Source organism: Narcine bancroftii, chromosome 9, assembly GCF_036971445.1.
Source record: "Narcine bancroftii isolate sNarBan1 chromosome 9, sNarBan1.hap1, whole genome shotgun sequence".
Lineage (NCBI taxonomy): Eukaryota > Metazoa > Chordata > Chondrichthyes > Torpediniformes > Narcinidae > Narcine > Narcine bancroftii.
In genome coordinates, this window is record NC_091477.1 from 71,617,180 (window position 1) to 71,634,910 (window position 17,731).

The 17,731-nt window shown below is 41.7% G+C and overlaps 1 protein-coding gene across 2 annotated transcripts in view; it reads left to right on the plus strand.

The window, feature by feature from the left end:
- Positions 1–3,745: 3,745 nt before the first annotated feature.
- The window catches only part of LOC138742271 (anoctamin-7-like), an 88,895-nt gene continuing 74,909 nt past the window's right edge, over positions 3,746–17,731 (plus strand). For both annotated transcript variants that reach the window (XM_069896417.1, XM_069896418.1), the window contains exons 1-4: positions 3,746–3,893; positions 12,604–12,793; positions 14,980–15,064; positions 16,036–16,217. In XM_069896417.1, the coding sequence (XP_069752518.1) occupies positions 12,650–12,793; positions 14,980–15,064; positions 16,036–16,217 (411 nt within the window). In that variant the 5' untranslated portion in view covers positions 3,746–3,893; positions 12,604–12,649. The remainder of the gene's footprint in view (positions 3,894–12,603; positions 12,794–14,979; positions 15,065–16,035; positions 16,218–17,731) is intronic.

Genomic DNA, 17,731 nt, shown 5'->3' on the forward strand with positions numbered 1-17,731 from the left:
ACCAAGATTCCTTTATTTATTTTTTTCAGAACCTTCTGCCCACTCTTTCTGATCCCGCTTGCAGAATCTCTACCCCTACCTCAATTTACTCACTCTATTCGTCTCCCTCCGGACCCTGTGCCAGGAATGTTTGAGCCTTAGGCAGCATTTTCCCTTCTCTATCCCACACCATTCCTCTGTCATCCCTCGCACTATCCAGCCCTTGCTGTCTGTTTCTCCACCCCCCTCTAGTGCCACCCCTCCTTCCTTCTCACCTTTCGCCTGTTTCCCTCCTGATTCTCCATTGACTCATCTCACTCCTTATCCTCCTTTCACCAGCCCTCCAAAACATGGCTTCCCATATATCTGATGGAGCGTACATATGCACGTTCTCCACTTTCCACACATCTGCTCCTAATCACGCCCATCACCTGGCAAGAGTAGAGAGAGTTCCCCAGTCCTTGTCTTTCAGCTCATTTACCTCCTTTCTAGTATCATGCTTCGCCCTTTTTGCCAACCACGACCAGTTAAATCTTTCTCTCCACACTCTCCCCTTTCTGCTTTCTGCAGGCATCACTCTGTTCGTAACTTTTGGTTTAATCATCCCTTCCCATTCTGCCACCACCACCACCCTCCTCCTGCAGAGAGAAATGAGACAGTCCTACATGATTTTGCAATTTGTTTGTGGAACAGCCACAATCTTTTTCCCAGATGCTACCTTGACCTTCCACTTTCATGTCAGTTTAACTTTCCCACTGCTGTCTGAATCTGCCAACATGAGACCAACCACAAAATAAAAGAACAACTACTTGTATTCTGCTTTGATGGAACCAATCCAATGGTACAAATGTGGAATTTTCCAATTCCATGTAACCCACATCACCTGTGTTTTCCTCCCCCTCTACACTTGCCTATCAATATGGGTGTCTTCCTCCTTTGTTCACCTGTCCTACCCCCTTCTCCCTTTCCTGCCTGGTTCTGTCTCCCCATCATTCCTTCCCCCCCAACACCCTCATTTGATTCCACCTATCACCTATTGGCCTCTGTCCCACCCACCCCTCATGATGCAATGTTTTGCTAATGCTTCTCTCTTGGCCTTGAAACAAGGTCTCAACTGGAAATGACTTCAGACTTTGTCCCCACAGATGGAGCTTCCAAATTCTATTTTGTTTCCTCTAGATTTCATCATCTGCAGTCTTCCTTGTCTTCATCCCTTTGCTCTCTTTATTTGAGGGCTTCTGCTTCAGAGCCCAGGATGTTGGCAGCTCCCATCAAGGTAGGTTCTGTCTTCACTGTACAGCCTAGACGTTGAACACAGAGAATTGATATCTGAGGATGAAGCAATGAAGAGATGGCTGCACAAGAGACCAATGGAGAGGAGGGAGATGGAGGAATCTTGACCTATCCAGGGAAGGTTGTGATTACACTGTGTAACATTGTAACTGTGTAACATTGGATAACATTGGGTAACAGTAGAGTCCAAGGCATTCTGTCTTAAGTAATCCCCTGATATTACTGTGCTCCTGTCTAATCTGATGGCTCTGCTTTACTCAGGCAAGCTTGACAACATGGCCAGCAGTGCCTATCTCAAGGGTTCCTGCCCGAGGTGATGCACAGTCAGCACCAGACAACAAAAGGAAAAACACATTTTAGTTTCTCAACTGCCATCTGACAAACAAGCCAAAAAAACCCCCACAGATGGGTGTTAAGTGCATGATGCCCCCAGCCCCTTGCAGTGCCTAACGTTGGAGCTGTCACGACACGTGTGTGGACAGGTGAACATGGATTTTTACTCAGTCCTGATGTTCCTTGAGAGGAAGAGGAAGTGCCACGGGAACATCTGATGACTTTTTTTAGACAATAAATCAATCCCATTCACTGGCATGAAGAGGCAGAAGTGGAGAATTAGAATAGTTGGAAGATGAAAGGATATAAAAAGTTTGGAGCTTCCACTATCCCTTTAAAATAAATCCAGGGAGCTAATCCTCACCTGGAGTATTATGCTCTCCTTCAAGCAATATTTAGGAAGGAGGTTAAGGCTTTGGAAAAGGCACAGAAAAAAAATCTGCCAGTGCAGTATCAAATTCATTATCTTACTGGACAAGCACATTCCGACAAAACAACATTTTCCAGACCTCGGTGCATAAATATACAAACGTACATTACATCCAAATAATACATATGCAGAATGTTTATATGTATATAAAAATAAATAAATATTATTCAATAAATTGTAGTCTCTCAGGGTTTGTATGAACAGTTCATTTTCAGGGTTGCAGATTGATGTGAGAGACTGGCAAAGTTATGTTTTTTTTAAAGCAGAGGGCTTCTGAGGAGGTTTGTTGCAGTTCAACATAACTGCATTTTAATGGAGTAAATAAGGAAAAAGTGTTTCCAGTGGCAAAAGGATCAGTAACTTGAGGTTATACAAGTGCATAAGAGATGTAATGTAAAACCTAACACTCCAATGTTATTGTGATTTGGAATCCTCTTCCAGAAGATGTGGTGGAAGGAGATCTGATTGCAGTCTTCAAGGAGGGGGAGTAAATGCTTGAAGAGGAAAGATTTAGATAGGTTTATGAAATTGCTGACTGAATGGTCTTCTCAATTGCTGAACCATTGTGTGATTCCATAGGAGAAATACTATACCTATCAAGATTCAGTCTCATTGCCAAAACTGGTTGTTTCTGCTTCATTGGCATCACCTGTGTCTGCATCAGCTTGCAGCTCTTAAAGCCTTCACCCATGCCAGGATTGACCTTCCATCTCGCATGCAAAACTCTGCCATCTGCACTGTCTTGTTCAAGTTGGCTCCCACTAGCTTCGTTTTCCATCTAGCAATGCACCAATTTTAGAATTCTCACTGATTTTCTGATTTTTCATATCCTTTGATCTCCATAAGCCCCACAATCCTAAATCCCAGTATTCCCCCAGCTCAATCACCTTTTGAGTGAACACATTTCCATTATTCTATTGCTCTTTCCATCTTCCAAGCATCTAATATTATGCAGCTCAGCATCAAATTTTGCTGGCAATCATGTCTGTGAACTGCCTTAGGACATTGCACTCTGTAAAGGTCTTTAAGCATATATTTGCTTCTGAGTTGTATTTCAATGAGGTCATTTCTCATCTGTAGTTATTTTTTAAAATTTTTCACACTGTGAACCGTATTAACCAAATACACACAAACATTTCCCTCTTGAATATACATAGTGTCATTTTCTCCCCTTTTCCCCCCTCCCTTCCCTCTCTCCTTCCCACCCCCCTCCAAACCCATTAAACGTCTTTCTGACTGTAGTTATTCTTGATGAAGGTTTCCAGCCTGAAACATTGACTTTATTTCCTCCACTGACATTGCTCGACCCTCTGAATTCTCCCAGCATCTTGTCTCCTATATTTTAACTTTGTTTCACTTGCATGTTTCTTGATCCTAGTGTGATCCTTAAACAGTCTAACTCAAATTTTAAAATTCCTCCCTGTTTGGCAGTCTTCGACCTGAGGAAATGGTTTCTCTGTATCCACCCTTTCAAAGCATCAACCATGTCAAAACACTTGATTAGATCACAGTTAAACTCTGAGTCACATTGTAACAAATATGGAAGGAATTGATTTTAATGCCATTCCTTCAAAGTTGATATTTCTTTCAATTCTGTCCTTTTGATGGTGGTTACACACCAGAAGGGTGCACTGTTGAGTCAAAAGAGTTGGACCAACTTTGTTGATAAGTTCTTGAAGGCTGACACTTCCTCACAGTGTGCGTCTGGCAAAGCTTCAGTCCAGAGCTCAGCTTGTTCAGTTGACCATCCAGTGATATGTTCAATGGGAAGCATATTCTGAACATCTTGATATTGTACAGTATATACACAGTAGAGGAAGAAGCAGCTTGAAACAGTTGGTGCAGAGAATTTGTCAAGGTAGGGGTCATTACTCATGTTTGTAATTAACTAAACACTCCATCTGTGCTTCTGAGTTTTAGTAGTGTTTCTGATGCAAAGAAATAATTTAAATATTAAAAAAATTAGTTTGGAGTATTTTAAACATCGAAACAACACCAAAGATATTGGTAATGAGTAACATATTTTCAAAATGAACCATCTGGTTTTTTGTACCAACTTGAGATCTTGCCTCTTGCGTGTAGAATTAGAAGCTCAGGTTTTCCTTTTTCCCAGAAACTGATCTTTTAGTCATTAATAAACTGGAGCAGGAACAGGATGTGGGCTGGATTGTTTTCACAAGGTTGGATGAAATATGGATTATTCTATTAGTAGAGCAAATTGATTTAGTGAGGCCATAAATTGTATATTCCTCTGCATTTGTATTAGCTGTGGTTGTGGGGGATGGGGTTGTCAGGAAAAGGAAAGATAGTAAAATCTGACAGCTGCAGGGTTCTGACTGGCGCCTTTTGCAGAAACACTGAGCTCCACTATCATTGGTTCCTCTTTGGTCTGGTGTTGGAATAATATTGCTTTTGGAGCAATTGGTTGATTATTTACATCTTAATGGAGCAGTTAGATATACTCCAAATAAAGCAACACGGGTAGACTGGGATGATGAAGAAGACGTTGGGCACATTTGTCTTTGTCAGCCAATGCACTGTGTCATGTTACACCAATACAAAATGTTGGTGAGACCACATTTGGAATGCTGTGTCCGGATCTGGTCACCCAGCAATAGGAAAGATGTCATCAAGCTGTAAAGGTCACAAAAAATATTCACAAAGATGTTCACAGGACTAAAGGGCTTGGGTTACAAAAAAGTGAGGTAGGCTGGGGTGTTTTCTTTCCCTGGAGTGTGAGAGGCTGGGGAGTGACTGCAGAGTTTTAAAGAAATCATAAGCGTAAATAAGGTGAATAGTCACAGATTGTTTTCCCCAGGATAGGAGAGTCGATAGTTTTTATATTCACCGGTATAGACATATATTACACATTTTCACACAGATATTGGTAGGTATGTGGAATGGTCTGCTAGAGAAAGCAGCAAGTATTTGGATAGCCAGGGATTGATTACAGATAGGTCAACATGACTTTGTTCATGGTAGGTAGTGTTTAACCAATCTTAGAGTTTGTTGAGGAGGTTACAAGGAAAATTGATGGATAGGCTGTGGATATTATCCACATGAACTTTAGTAAGGCATTTAACAAAGTTCCACATGGGAGGTTAGTCAAGAAAGTTCAGACGCTTGGTATTCATGATGAGGTAGTGAACTGGATTCGACAATGGCTGTGCAGGAGCAGTGGTGTGGATGATTGCTTCTCAAACTGGAAGTCTGTGACTCATGGTGTGCTTCAGGGATCTGTGTTGGGACCATTGTTGTTTGTCATCTATATCAGTGATGTGGTTGATAAAATGGTAAATTGGCAAATTTTCAGATGACACAAAGATTGGAGGCGTTGTCAGCAAGGAAGGTTTTCAAAACTTGTAGAGGGATCTGGACCAGCTGGAAAAATGGACTGAAAAATGGCAGATGGAATTTAATGCAGACAAGTGTGAGGTGTTGCATTTTGGAATGGCAAACCAAGGTAGGACATACAGGGTAAATGTTAGGTCACTGAGGAGTCCAATTGAACAGGGAGATCTGGAAATACAGATGCTTAATTCCTTGAGAGTGGTGTCACAGGTAGATAGGGCTGTAAAGAGAGCTTTTGACCTCTTGAGTAAAGAAGTTGTGTAAGACATTAGTGAGGCCAAATTTGGGGTATTGTGTATAGTTTTTGTGACCTAACGTCAGGAAAGACATCAATACGATTGAAGAGTGCAGAGACAATTTATGAGGATTTTGCCAGGACTTCAGGAGCTGAGATGCAAAGATTAAATAGGCGAGGATTTTATTCCCTGGAGCATAAAAGAATGAGGAAAGATTTGATTGAGGTATACAAAATTATGAGGGGTAGAGATAGAGTAAATGCAAGTAGTCTTTTTCTACTGAGGTTAGGGGATCTACAAACCAGAGAACTTGGGTTAAAGGTGAATGGGGAAAAGTTTAGGGGGAACTTCTTCACACAGAGTAATGGGAGTGTGGAATGAGCTGAAGTGGTGAATTCAGGTTCAATTTTCATATTTAAGAAAAATTTGGACAGGTACATGGAAGGGTTAGGGTTATGAAGGGCATTTGGACTGGGTGCAGGTCAGTGGAATTGGATAGAATAATAGTTTGGTACAGACTAGAAAGGCTGAAGGGTCTGCTTTCTGTGCTGTGATTGTTCTATGGTTTGAGCAGAGGCAGGGACAATTAAAATATTTAAAATAAATTTGGATAGGGAAGGTTTTGAGTAATGTGGGCCAAGTGTGGGCAATTGGACTAGCTCTGGGCAAATTGGTGTGAACGCATTGAGCCAAGGAGCCTGTTTCCATGATGTATGATATTTCTTTCTTTGGCTTGGCTTTGCGGACGAAGATTTATGGAGGGGGTAAATGTCCACGTCAGCTGCAGGCTAGTTTGTGGCTGACAAGTCCGATGCGGGACAGGCAGACACGGTTGCAGCGGTTGCAGGGGAAAATTGGTTGGTTGGGGTTGGGTGTTGGGTTTTTCCTCCTTTGCCTTTTGTCAGTGAGGTGGGCTCTGCAGTCTTCTTCAAAGGAGGTTGCTGCCCGCCGAACTGTGAGGCGCCAAGATGCACGGTTTGAGGCGATATCAGCCCACTGGCGGTGGTCAATGTGGCAGGTACCAAGAGATTTCTTTAGGCAGTCCTTGTACCTTGTCTTTGGTGCACCTCTGTCACGGTGGCCAGTGGAGAGCTCGCCATATAACACGATCTTGGGAAGGCGATGGTCCTCCATTCTGGAGACGTGACTCACCCAGCGCAGCTGGATCTTCAGCAGCGTGGACTCGATGCTGTCGACCTCTGCCATCTCGAGTACTTCGACGTTAGGGATGAAAGCGCTCCAATGAATGTTGAGGATGGAGCGGAGACAATGCTGGTGGAAGCGTTCGAGGAGCCGTAGGTGATGCCGGTAGAGGACCCATGATTCGGAGCCGAACAGGAGTGTGGGTATGACAACGGCTCTGTATACGCTTATCTTTGTGAGGTTTTTCAGTATACAGACAATAGACTCGCCAAGGCAAATAGCGCCTTTGGAAGACTACACAAAAGAGTCTGGAAAAACAACCAACTGAAAAACCTCACAAAGATAAGCGTATGATATTGTAACTTTATGATGTCTGGAGCTCTTGGTAATGCACCTCTGGGTGTGGTTCACCAACATGGTTCCAAAGCTTAAAGCAAGTTTAACATATTGAGGGTGGGTTGCAGACTAGAATTATATTGACGATGTAGGAAATTGTTGTGTCATTTATCTGTTGGTGAAGATGATTGAAGGAGTTAAAAGGCCAGGAGGGAGGGAGATATTACTGCTGGTCTGGGAGTCCAGAACAAGAATCCATAACATAAATTGGAGTATGTCAAGAATTACTTATTCACACAAAGGATGGAGAATACTTGTCTTTCTTTTCCCCAATTAGCTTTTGAGGTGAAATCAATTGAAAATTTCAAATCTAAGATGACATTGTTTTTATTGGATGAGGATGTATTGAGAGCGTTAAAATTGTGGCATTGTGATATGGATCAAACATAATCCAGTTGAATTATGAAGCAAGTTCAAGGAATTAATGGTCTTCTGTTCCAAATGGACACTCATCGGATTCCTTTCCCAACACCTTGTATTCTAGAACTTCTATTTGATCATAATTAATGTATAGTTCTGGTGGTAGAATGAGACATGAGAAAACATTAAAAATAAGATCACAATAACTAACAGCAAATTGAAATTATTTGATGGGATAAGCATAGAGAATTGCAGGAGAGGCCAGAACCAGAAGTGCAAGACTGTCAGTAATAATATCAGACTATTTTTAAAATTTAAATTGCCCAGCTGCCCTGCTGGGATTTATATTGATGCTTTTAAATTGACAAACCCTGACAGATATAATAATGGAAAATGCAGCAAACATTCATCAGGTCAGGCATCTGTGAAAGGAAAAACAATTACTGTTTCAGGTCTGCAATCCTTTGTCTGAACTAGATGTTTGCAGTGGCAGAGAAGTGGAGATGGGATGAGGAGAGTGAAGATAATATGTCTGATTGATAAGACCAACATTTAATTCAATAGTTGAAATCAGACTATGCTTCTCTGTGTAATATGTTCCAAATAGAAAGTGGGACATGCCCTGCAAGCCAAACTATGCTAATAGAAAAGAAAACTGAGCCAAAAAGCCTCCAGATGGAAATGGCCAGCTCTGATGCACAGAGGAGTAAGTTACCTAACGATATAGAATTTAATACTGAGCACAAATACCTACAATGTTCTCAGACCAAAACTGAATGTTGTTCCTCAGTCTTGTAATAACACAGGAGGTAACAAACAGAAATTCGAAGGCAAAATTCAAGTGGCAGGGTCATTCCCGCAAAATACAGGTATGTTACAAAGCAATTTTTTATTTCATCCTGACAGATACCTCTTATTTATTAATTTATTTTTAAATATTAATTTATTTGACCTACCCGCTGTTGATTTTTAAAAATTTGTTTTTCCTCCTTCCCTGTTCTGATGAAGGGTCTCAGTCCTGGAATAATAAATGCTTCTCTTTCCACAAATGCTGCCTGACCTGCTGAGTCTTTCCACCATTTTTATTTTTGTTTCCGGTTTTAAGCATCTGCAGTTTTTTTGACCATTGACCTTGCTCGTCCCATAACTTTTCCACTATGCCACAGTACACTGGCCTGTTATTCACTGTAGATCAGGCTACTGCAGTTAGAAATAAAGGTGATGTGTGAGAGAGGAAGTGAGGCGAAGTACAAGAGAGAAATGTGAAGCAGAATATGCAGACAGGATTAGGTTCAGTGGTTTAAAAACTCCCCCCCCCCCCCCCCCACCCCAACTCACATACCACTTAGTATTTCCTATGCCGTAGGTGCTCTATGGTTAGTAAGGGATTGCTTAACGTGGAATGTGGGTGGAAGAAAAAGTTTGAAAACCACTGTTTTAATCGTATCTAATTGGCTTATTATGTATATGGTTTCATAACTCCAAAGGAAATGGGCCAATGACAATTTTTCTCAAGGAAAATATTTGTGATAATTGGGTCTAGAGCAGTGGCTCTTAACCTTTTTCCCCCACTCACATACCACCATAAGTAATCCTTTATCAATCACAGCATTTATGGCACAAGGATTGCTTAAAGTGGAATGCGGGTTTAGGGGGACAGTTTGTAAATCACTGAGTTAGATGGATGATGTTTTAGCATACAAGCAGTGTCATGTATCAATAAAACCAAAAGCCTATTTCTCTGCTATTGACCATTCAATAATTGAAAGGATATGTGAGTCATGGAAAGGGGTACAACAGTTTCATTGAATACCACTGTTAAGGACCTTTTGGACTGTCATCATAAAGTATGGAATTTTGCTGGGAACTCTGTGACTTGTGGAGCAGCCGGGTCGAGCTGAGTAGACAGGGAGAGAATGAAATGTTTGGAGTGGCAGTTGGAACAGCAGAACTGCAGTTGGAGTGACCAACCAGGAAAGCTGTGTGAAAGGCACTTACGTCATAAGATAATGAAGGGTTAAAAACCACAATTTGAAATCGGAATGAAGTCATTCAAGGAAGCCTTGATAAAGGATTCGTAAGCTGATGGCAACACAACATCAGCCATTTCTCTCTCCAACGATCAATACGACGTACTTTTGTTATTTAGTTAAAGAACTGAATTTGGACATTGAGCTTTGAGATTGAATTCTGTGGACTGTTTTCAGACTGACTTACTTGACTAACTGACCTGGGGTTTGTGGGATTTTTCCTTTTTGTATATTGGGCACAAACTGTAATGGTCTGGGGTTTTCCGCATACACACTGTTTATAAAGATATGATATCTGTATATTTGCATTAGATACTTATAGTGGAGTTAATTGGGTTGACATTATATTGTTAATAGTCATTAATAAATTTTGAGTTAAAATGTAACCCTTTTGAATCGCATCTTCTGTTGCTGGATTGAGGCTTAACACCACACTCTCATCTCCATCTTCCTATTGGCAAGAAGGCCTAAGAGCTTCATGCCCAAAAGGCTTTTGGACATTTTCTTCCCCACAACCAGCAGGCTTGTGAATGAACCCATAAGAATGCCATCATTATGCTGCCCTTGATGATAATTGATCTTCCTTTCCATTGCAATCCTAGACTCTGGCAATGAGCTCTGAACACAGCTGTATGAATGCTAGAGGCAACATCTTTGTCTGCAGAAGAATCCTAATCACTGTATGATGTACAATGTGACAAACAAATGAGGTCAACTACATTTTTTTTCCATTTGACAGTAGAAGATGAGAGAGCCATTAAATGGAAAGTTCAAGATTGTTTTTCATGGGTTATTCAACCTATTGTGGAAGATGTGCTTTCTCCAATAATAAACTTTACCAGGGGCCCAAAGACTTAAAAAAAAACTAGCCAGAACAAGAAAAAGAACTATATTTCTACTGCATGTTGTAGGTCACCCAGAAAAAATGTCCTTGTGGTGGAGAATAATGTAGAGGAGTATATTTTTAATGTTTTGTGCTGAGTGATGTGCCCTTCTATTTGCTCTGGAAGAGTAATCCATGCTCAGTTAGAAACTGCCCAACAAAATACTGGAAACCAGACAAAGTTGCAACTGGTTCTGAGACCTGCTAATAGCTTTTCAAGAATGTATCTTGTGTCACAGACTTGAGAGTTCTCTGCAGTTTCTTCAGAGTTGATTTGTCAGCGATTGTATTTAAAAACAATGCTCCCTGTACACGGAATCAGTTCCTGGTGATGGGTTTTCTGTTCCACCCATGCCTCAAGCCCTGCAGGTTCTCCCACGTGAAACTTGATCTCTGTATGTGATTTCAGTGATGCATGTTTGCCTGATGTCATAGCTCCAGAGTGCTGAATAAATGGATGTGAGCCAGTGAAATTCTCCTGACTTGTGTTTGCTCACAGCCCAAGCCTCTTGTTAGAATGCTTGGCTAAATAAACATTGAATAAATGTGAACACCCAACAAATTGCTAATTGTTCTAAGCAGAGTGGAAATAAACAGGGACTAAAAGTCTTGTCAATTTTAAGTTTTGTTTTGGATATTCAGGGCTTGAAGAGTTTATGGAATTTTCAGGGCTCACTTCTCCACCTCTACTGCTTGGGATCCAATTATTCTTTCCCTTCCTTGTTGTCTTTGCATCTTTGTCCATTGGGTGGGTTCACAGGCTCCTGACAACTAAAATGCTGAAACTATCGACAGTGAAGTAACATGCTGGTCCCTCTCAACCTGTGTTTCACATGTTATCTGCATAATGACAGAGTTCAATAAATCCTGGGAAGGAAATGGATATGATCACTGTGATCGTACAGATCTATCACCAATGTACATAGTGTATATAGTTACTGTATCTAGACTGCGCTTACAGCGATTGGCTGAGAGCTAAGCCACACCTATTGTCTGGGCCTTAAAGGGATGACAGCCTTTATGGGGAAGAAAGGGGAAGAGTCATGAGCCAGCCAGTGAGAGCAGGGTCAACTCGGAAAGGACATGTTACTTAGATATGACAAATATGTACACTAGTTTCTTTGGCTTGGCTTCGCGGACGAAGATTTATGGAGGGGGTAAAAAGTCCACGTCAGCTGCAGGCTCGTTTGTGGCTGACAAGTCCGATGCGGGACAGGCAGACACGATTGCAGCGGTTGCAAGGGAAAATTGGTTGGTTGGGGTTGGGTGTTGGGTTTTTCCTCCTTTGCCTTTTGTCAGTGAGGTGGGCTCTGCGGTCTTCTTCAAAGGAGGTTGCTGCCCGCCAAACTGTGAGGCGCCAAGATGCACGGTTTGAGGCGTTATCAGCCCACTGGCGGTGGTCAATGTGGCAGGCACCAAGAGATTTCTTTAGGCAGTCCTTGTACCTTTTCTTTGGTGCACCTCTGTCACGGTGGCCAGTGGAGAGCTCGCCATATAATACGATCTTGGGAAGGCGATGGTCCTCCATTCTGGAGACGTGACCCATCCAGCGCAGCTGGATCTTCAGCAGCGTGGACTCAATGCTGTCGACCTCTGCCATCTCGAGTACTTCGACGTTAGGGGTGTAAGCGCTCCAATGGATGTTGAGGATGGAGCGGAGACAACGCTGGTGGAAGCATTCTAGGAGCCGTAGGTGGTGCCGGTAGAGGACCCATGATTCGGAGCCGAATGTACACTAGTAGTTCCATCACAATTATATTACTTCATTAACAAAAATAATTAAACTTGAGCTGCCAGAAGGATATTTATTTGCTTGATGAGAAAATGCAAAAGTTAAAGATAAGGCTATTCTGAGAAATGAAATTCAGAACTATATCCTTGTTCAGAATATCATCTGCAGCAGATAGGTGAATGTGAAGTTTATTTTTTTGTATGTTTAAGTGATAACAATATTTAAATGTGTATATAATTGCCTAATTTGCAGATGTGATAATATGTATAGTGATACAGTAATGTTGGTGTGTGTCAATATTCCTAAATTTATCTTTGAGAACACCTATTTTTAAATTTGTATGTCTCCATGTGAATGCAATTAAGAACAGAGGAAAATAATCCAAAGACTATCGAACATGCTCTTTAAAATGGAATTTTATTTTTTCTCCTACAAAGTCATCAGCAGGTATGATTTTTTAAGTTGACTTGATCCTGCAACACCATGTTGAAACACAAAGGCAACAAGGAGGGTGATACTATTAATCTCCTCACACCCAGTGATTTGAAGGTTGAGAACTATGGCAGTTTGGATGAGGATGATGAAGAGGATGAATCAGAGGATGAAATCCTTGTTGATTTGGACGAGGTGGGCAATATTTTTTATTTCGCACCTAATTATCCACATTCAGATAATCTGATTTAGAATTTCTTTGCCTCAAACCTTTTCCTTGTTTTATATTTGTTCTTCACCAATTGAAGGTTGGCTTGTATGGCCATTGCACACTGAGAGCACTTTCTGGTCAACCTCTTGCTCACCAATGATGAGTCTTCTCATGGGAGGACTTCCACCATAGGTCATTGGGTTGGATAGGCTGGATTTGTTTTCCTTGGAGGAGGCTGAGGGCTGAACTGATGTAGGGAATACACAATTATGAGAGGCAAGGAGAGGGAGAACGGTAAGAAACTACCTCATGCCAGAAGAGTCTAAAACTTCAGAGCATAGGTTTATTTTTCAGCTTACCCCATTACCATTCCCTCCATCAACTCCATCTACACTTCCTGCTGTCCTGGAAAGGCAGACAGCATACTAAATGACCCATCCCATCCCAGTCACACGCTTTGCTCCCTCCTCCACTCAGGGAGAAAGTTTAAGAATTTAGATTCCACACCAACAGTTTCAAAGAATGTTTCTTCCTTTTTTACCTCCCTGTGCCCGAAGAAGGGCCCCGGTCCAAAACATTGGCTCCATTTTACTTCAGAGGTAAGCGGTTTTGAGGAGATCTGAGGAAGCATTGTTTCACTCAAAGGCTGGTTGGAATCTGGAACATGCTTCCTGAGTGGGTCTTGGAGGCAGGTACACACACAATGTTTAAGAAGTGTTGAGATGAGCAGGACTGATGGATATCTGATGGCTGGCATGAAACCCCAGCCCATCCATCTCTCCTTGTAACTGAAATGCTGCATCCCAGAAAGTATCCAGGTAATTCTCTTCTGTACTCTCTCCAGTGCTTTCTCATTCTTCCCATAGTGCAGTGACTGGATTTACACAAAGTGCAGTCCAACTGTGGCCGAACTGATGTTTTGTAAAATTACACCACCACTTGCCTCCCTTGTATTCCAATAGAGACAAGTATCTCTTAATGAGGGTTTCTGGCCAAAAACGTCCTTTTTCTTCCATTGATGCCACTCAACCTGCTGATTATTATTATTGATTGATTATTGCTCCAGATTCCAGTAGTTTCCTATCTATCTGAAGCATCCCATGTGCTTTGTCCATCATCTTATCTAACTATGCTTTCACCTTCAGTAATTGTTGGATTTAGCACATTATTACTGTGCTGGCAACCTACATCTGAATACACCGCTTTTTCTCAGGAGCTTGTTTGCTCTCCTCATGACCCATTAGGGTTTCCCCGGATGCTCCGGTTTCCTCCAACCCTCCAAAAACTTTTTAAAATTTAATAATGACTCTATTCTTCAATACTCCCTCGGACCTCACTATTGACTGTTTTGTCCTTGCCTTGTTACTCCCGAAAGTGCATTTCTGGTAATTTCATTGAAAACTGCCTGGGAAAGGCCTGTACAGAAAATACTGCCAAATACATCCTCATCAACTACGAGATTTGACACTAGCAGGGATTGGTGCTTGGACTGTAACTTCTTATAGTATTTATCATCAAGTGCTAATGTTGGCAGTGGGGCTTCGCAAATGATTGCTAGAAGTGTTAAGAGTAGAAGATGCTCTCATTTATCATGCAGATGTAAGTGCTTGAAGAAGATATGGACTAATAAATGCAAATGATGTTTTTAACCATCTTTCCTTCTACACATTTCACCTACAGGATTCTCCATACCATCATAACCTCCCATGCTTTGTGTTCTATTTGTCCAAGTCTTCCCCCAATAGCTTCCATTATCACCTTCTCTACCTACCAAATTCCATCATTGATATCCTTTGGTACTTATCACTCCTACGCCACAGTGGTGTGACTAACCTTCCTCCATCAAACACCCTGTTTTATCTATTACATCTCTCTCTCTCTCCCATTGGCTGGCACTTGCCAATCTGCCTCCCTGTCTGTCCATCATCCTTTTCCCCTCCCTGATTCCCCAACCACTCGCACCCTATCCTCATTTTACTGACTATCTCCCCTCTGCATTCTCAGTCTTGATGAAGGATTCCGACTTGAAACACTCCAGCAGATTGGGTTTTGCTCCTGTTATCTCTGCAGTCTATCAAGGGGTAGTGGACTGTGACTAAGGCGTTCTCTTGTCCTCAATGAGGTATTGCACAGGTAATACTGAACTTATCTTTATATAACTTGCATGCAGATTAATACTGAAAATAAAGAAATAACATTAATTCCACAAGAAGAAGAAAAGAAAAACTTTTTCTCGGATGGCAAAACCAGAGTTGGTGAGTTATGCATTTCCATCTTTATAATGTTGACTTTGTTGCAAATGTCCTTGAGGTGCTGGTTCTCGTGCAGTGTTAAAGAATAAAATACAAGCTTGACTTATTCCATGTTGTTTCATTGTGCATTTAGTATTTTTACTTTGGTAGATGTAGTTTGTCCATCAAACATTCCCAGATGTGGCACACCATTTTGCAGCAAGAATGATTCTTATCTGTTTTTATTTATTTAGACACTCAGCCATTTCGGCCCACAAGTCCATGCCACCCAATTTTTCCCCCAATTAACTTAGATTCCTCCCCCCCCCCCCCAGTATGATTTGAAGGGTGAAAGGAAGCTGGAGCCCCGTGGAAAACCTGCGCAGATACAGGGAGAACTCCTTACAGACAGTGCGGGGCTCGAACCCTGGTCGCTGACGCTGATTCAGCGTTGTGCTAACCACATTCTAAATTGAAATCTCAGATCATTTTATTTGATTTGACAATGCAGCACAGAAAAAGGCCCTTCTGGCCCATGAAATCTGTGCCACCCAATTTAACTTACCAACCTTGTGTGTTTTTGGAGGGTGGGAGGAAACCAGAGCATCCAGAGAAAACACACAGGACACAGGGAGAAAGTACTAACTCCTCACAGACAGCGGCAGATTCGAACCCTGTCACTGCTGCTGTGTAATAGCATTGTGCTGCCTGATGAATGTCCCACGTGTCACAATCGTATTTTATAGACTCTGGGCTTCGTGATATTTAGAGTGTCTGTCAAATGCTGTCAATTTTGAGGTGAGCTGCAGTGACCAACCCAAAAATATTTCACTTTTAATACTTTGGAGGGAGAACCTGTATGTTTGTATTGGCTCCTAACGATTGTACAGTAGCCAAACATACCTTTGACTGTTTACTTTCAAAGATTGGGTGATGGATTCCGAACCGTCACAGAAAACAGAAATTTTAATAATCTTCAGCTATGTTGTATTCAGATTTTGTCCTGGTTTGGGAAGAGGAGCCATCGAAGCTGCACGCCAAGCATGGAGCTGAAATTATGAGCAGCAGCAGTGAAAAGACCCCGGAGTCAAAATTAACACAACACATGCAGCAAATCAGGAGATGGAGAAAGAGATTTTTGAAGAACCTTCAGAGAAGTGGCCTTGTCATGGAAACGGTGGGGTTTTACCAAACTTTTTTTTTCTTTTATCATCTTACCTTGCACTATTGTTTTCATTGTTGCACCATCTGTTGTACAATGTATAGGTTGACCTGCCTGGATAGCGCACAAAGATTTGCACTGAATCGTGTTACAATTGACAATCTACAATTCAGTACTTCAATAGATGCACTGAGGAGTTTGCTCTGTGTTGTACAACAATGCGAATCTATGACTTTAATATAGCAAGTGTAGAGATTCTGAGGGATTTTGACAGGGTAGATTCTGAAGGGATCATTCCCGTAAGTGGGAGAATCTGACAATGGAAGGAGGAAAGTCACCTCAGAAAAATGGGTCACCCATTTAATATGGAAACAAAGAGTACATTTCTTGGAGGGTTATTAATCTCTGGATGTTTGCCCGATCTTGAGCATCCCTGATGAAGAGCGCGTGCCCAAAACGTCAATTGCCTGTTGCTTTCCATAGATATTGGATGACCTGCTGAGTTCTTCCAGCATTTCTGTGTCTTGTTCCAGTTCTCCAGCATGTGCAAACTTCAAGTTTAACCCATGACTGTTTGGAGGTTGAAGCATTGAATGTAGACCAGGATAATTGTGGAGATAAGGCTCTGGGATGGTGGTTTGGCGGGGGTGGGGGGGGCGGAGGCAGGAAAATGGAGCTGAGGCCAAAGCAGAAGGTGGGGGAGGGTGGGTTCTGTCCAATAAATTGTCATCTCTTTGCCCCTTCCCAGCTTCTTTTCCCTTGTTTTTTTTTCTTATTATTTTGCTCCCCCTGACATACTTGACATCAGCCCTTCATTCTTTGGTTTAAATCAAGACCTCCAACCCAAAACGTTGACTGGCCATTTCTACCCATGGATGCTGCCTGACTCACATTGTTTGCTCGAGTGATTCTGAAGCAAGTCAATTGTGATTTCAGTAGCTTTTAACCATCTTATGATCAAGACTTGACAAAGTCTCTATGTGAGGACCCCTGTATTAATTTTTAGTTCTCAAGCACAGTCCCATCCTACTGTCCACAGATGACTTTTTTAAAATAAAGTTAATTATTTGAAAAATAGTAACTACTGAAGTATCGAAAAACTCTGGTTTTACATTGAGCAGAAGGAATGTGAAATGTGGTGACCAAAAGTGCCCAAAGTCTTCAGCGGCCTTGATTCTACTGTAGCTACTCTGTTACATTTTATGTTTTAATAGCAAATATTCAAACCACCAGTTATTTGTTCCACCATCTTCATGGACCTATGGATATCAAATCCAAGCTTATTCTGTGGTGTTTGAGCTTACCATCCTGTTATTTATCCCACATTTCTTTTCCTCTGCTCTCCCCAAATGAAGGAACTCTGGACTGAATTTTGTTTTCCATTCTTGTGTCCACCTGATCAGTCCATTGATATCCTTCAGCCTAGAACCTGCAACTTCTCCATCGACGACTATATTTGTTTGGTATCATCAACAACCTCCTTAATCGTGGACACTGGATTTAAGACCAGGCAGTTATAAACTTATCTT